This window comes from Myotis brandtii, unplaced genomic scaffold, assembly GCF_000412655.1.
Source record: "Myotis brandtii unplaced genomic scaffold, ASM41265v1 scaffold6, whole genome shotgun sequence".
Lineage (NCBI taxonomy): Eukaryota > Metazoa > Chordata > Mammalia > Chiroptera > Vespertilionidae > Myotis > Myotis brandtii.
The window spans coordinates 3284840-3288148 of record NW_005370271.1 but is presented as its reverse complement, the minus strand read 5'-3'; the positions used below and the strand labels follow the sequence as shown (position 1 = coordinate 3288148).

General features: G+C 52.4%; 1 protein-coding gene across 3 annotated transcripts in view; it reads right to left on the bottom strand.

Annotated features, from left to right (window-relative positions):
- The window catches only part of TECPR1 (tectonin beta-propeller repeat containing 1), a 28271-nt gene that overhangs the window by 16631 nt on the left and 8331 nt on the right, over positions 1-3309 (bottom strand). For all 3 annotated transcript variants that reach the window (XM_005879409.1, XM_005879408.1, XM_005879410.1), the window contains exons 6-7: positions 1850-2024; positions 1653-1753 (exon numbers count right to left, since the gene is read on the bottom strand). In XM_005879409.1, coding sequence (XP_005879471.1) covers positions 1653-1753; positions 1850-2024 — 276 coding nt within the window. The remainder of the gene's footprint in view (positions 1-1652; positions 1754-1849; positions 2025-3309) is intronic.

The window sequence follows — 3309 nt, the reverse complement described above, 5'->3', positions numbered from 1 at the left end:
TGAGGAACTGTATTTAAAGGGCCAGAAGGTTGAGAACCACTGTCTAAGGCAGTGATGGCGAACCTATGACACGCTTGTCAGAGGTGACACGCGAACTCATTTTTTTTGGTTGATTTTTCTTTGTTAAATGGCATTTAAATATATAAAATAAATATCAAAAATATAAGTCTTTGTTTTACTATGGTTGCAAATATCAAAAAATTTCTATATGTGACACGGCACCAGAGTTAAGTTAGGGTTTTTCAAAATGCTGACATGCCGAGCTCAAAAGGTTCGCCATCACTGTTCTAGAACCTTCTCCCCACCGGTTCAGACACTAGTGGCACCTGTTGGCAGCAGGTAGCAGCAGGTGTCGGCTTTTTGGTGCAGTGCGAGCCGGGAGGGGGTTGAGGGAGGGAAGGGCACATACTCCATCTCAAATCCAGACTCTGACCTATGAGCCTGACCAGTGACACCCCATCCCATGGACCTCTGCAACCCCCATCTTAGCTCACACATAATCAAATATTTGTCTTAGACTGAGCACACTGCTAACTTAATCGAATTTGCTCATTTAATCTGTTGCTCTGAGAGTGGGGTGCTCAGGGGCCTGGGGGGATAGCCCATCTCTACTTTCCCAGGGGGCATGTGGCTGAGGCTCTGGAGCTTCACTGGAGATGGATCGGATGTGTGGGCGACCGGTCCCCCTGGATGGTAGGGGATGCCCTGGATGGATGTGGGTGGGGTTAGAGAACTTGTAAGCGACCTGAAATCAGCTTACAGTAGGACCTCGGGTTATGTCGGAGATCCGTTCCTACGGTGACGTAACGCGATTTTCGCTGTAAGTTGGAACCCACCTATATAAGCACCTACGTCACTCACATGGAGCACACACACAGCAGCAAGGAAGTGAAACAGTAAAAAAATTTAAAAGAGAACAATTCCTGACCTTTACTTGTGGTAACTAAATAATAAAAAACATAAAGCACATATGTACATATGTCAAAATGACGGAACTTTTTTAATAAATGCTGTAAATGGGAGATGGCGACGTAACCACGAAACGACATACGTCGAGTCCGACATAACCTGAGGACTGCCTGTATTTTATTGGCCTTGCCTCTGATAAAATAAAAATGACAAGCCCTGGCTGGTTTTGTTAAGTGGTTAGAGCTTCGGCCCAGGGACCGAAGGGTCTCGGGTTCGATTCCTGGTCAAGGGCATGTACCTCAGTTGCAGGTTTGTCCCTGGCCCTGGTTGGGGCACGTGCGGGAGGCAACCAATCAATGTGTCTCTCTCATATCAATGTTTCGCTCTCTTATTGACGTTTCTCTCTTTCCTCCCTCTCTTCCACTCTCTAAACATCAATGGGGAAAAATAATAAATAAAAATGATAAGCATGAACAGGAGCAGGGGGAGGCAACCAATGAGGTGAGGGTTTTAGAAAATCAGCTTCTGATTCCTGGAGATGTTCCGGCCTATGCAGCTGTCCCGCACTTGGTACAGGGCCTGAGCAGGCAGGATTCTGCAGGTGCCGGACATCTCCGACGTGACAGACAGTGCAGGGTGCTTGGCTAATTTGCTCAAGGGTTCAGGACAAAAGAACAAAACACACACCACCCTCAATGTGAAACGGAGTCCTGGGACCCAGCCCCCCTTCGACCCGGCCTTACTTTCCGGTCCTTGGTGACGGCCCAGACCACGCCCACTCCCACGGAGATGTGCATGATGCTGTTTTCAGAGGTGGGAGGCTCCACTAGGCACCAGGAACTTCCTACTCGACCCCAGAAGAAAGCGCAGGGTCCCCATCAGCAAGCGCACAGGGAAAAGCTGGGCACCCCCCCTCCCTGTACGGGTGTAGGGCTCCCACCTTTGGGGTTGTTCCTGTTGATTCCTTCCCGAACCAAGGCCTGCCCCTCCCAGAGCGTGACCCACAGGAGGTCGTGAGGCCCACAGCTAATCTGGACCACCTCCCCCGGAGTGTCCACGTGGGACCACGATGAGCCTTCTGGGTTGGGGTGGCTGACGTCCTCTCTGTACCACACCTGAGAGTGAGAGAAACCCACAGGAAGGGTCCAGCGGGGTCAGGCCAGGACTCTGAAAAAACCAGCTGCCCAAGCTAGGCTGCATGTGCGTCAGCACACGCACAGGCCAAGCATCGGCGCAGTCCTGGGAGACCAGGGCCCAGAGTGCCGGGGGCGGTGATCTCTCCCGGCTGCTAAAAATGCCACACCTGGATTTCCACTGTCCTAGGGGACAACACCCTCCTCACTCACCCATGTGCCCAGTGAGAACTCAGCCCCAGCTTGGGCGTCCTGCACACTCTAGTGGTGACAAGCTCTCAAAACACCTGTCTCTAGGGGAAGCTGACCACTCCCCTTCGTAGGAATATCTAAAGTGCCTGGCCAGTGTGGGTCAGTGGTTGAGTGTCGACCCATGAAGCGGGAGGTCATGGTTCGATTCTGATCAGGGCACGTGCCCGGGTTTCGGACTTTGTCCCTGGTCGGGGGTGTGCAGGAGGCAGCCGATCAATGTTTCTCTCTCATCATTGATGTTTCTATCTATCCCTCCCCCTTCTCTGTGAAATCAATAAAAAAAAATCACTTATTTTTCTCTTTAACCTGAGGACAGTGAGCATAATCAAATATTTAAGACTGAGCCACCTGATCATACCATCCGCACTGCCTGGCACGTTTCCTCTGGAGGGGGCTGTACATTGCTGTGTGGTCTAGGAGGGCTGGGGGCCCCCTCCTGGGACCTGTCTCCATATTGGGCACCGTGGCCTCCCAACCTGTCACCTCACCCCTACAGCCCGCACTGCAGGACTAGGCCTGGACAGCCTCCCTCTGCCACCTGCTGGTCTGGGGCCCCCCCTGTCTCCCAGCTTCTCCTGGAGCCCAGCTAGTCCAGGGTCCTGGTCACAGCTTTTACGGACCATAGGACTAGTGCAGGGCAGCACTGGCTTACAGCTGGCAGCACAAACAGTGCTCTTGAGCCCCCATTCTCCCTTCTCTTTGCTTCCAGGTGGGCGTGGCCCCTCGGTGGGGGCTCTGTCCCAGGCCAGGTCCTGCAGCATGGCTCAGAAACACGGTGGTTGACTGGAGCCAGGGCCAAACAGGACCCCAGAGGTAAGCCTGATAAAAGCCTGCCGTGACTGTCCCAAAGCCAACCAGAGGATTTTGGTCAGTTTGTGGAACGGAGGATTGAATAGTCACGAGTAAGTGTTGGGTCATCCCACTCAGGGCCACCTATGTTGCTGCTATAGTCAGGTTGGTTTTATTCCTTTGTTTAATTTACAAACTCCTTGAGAAAAGGGTCTCCTCTCCTCTC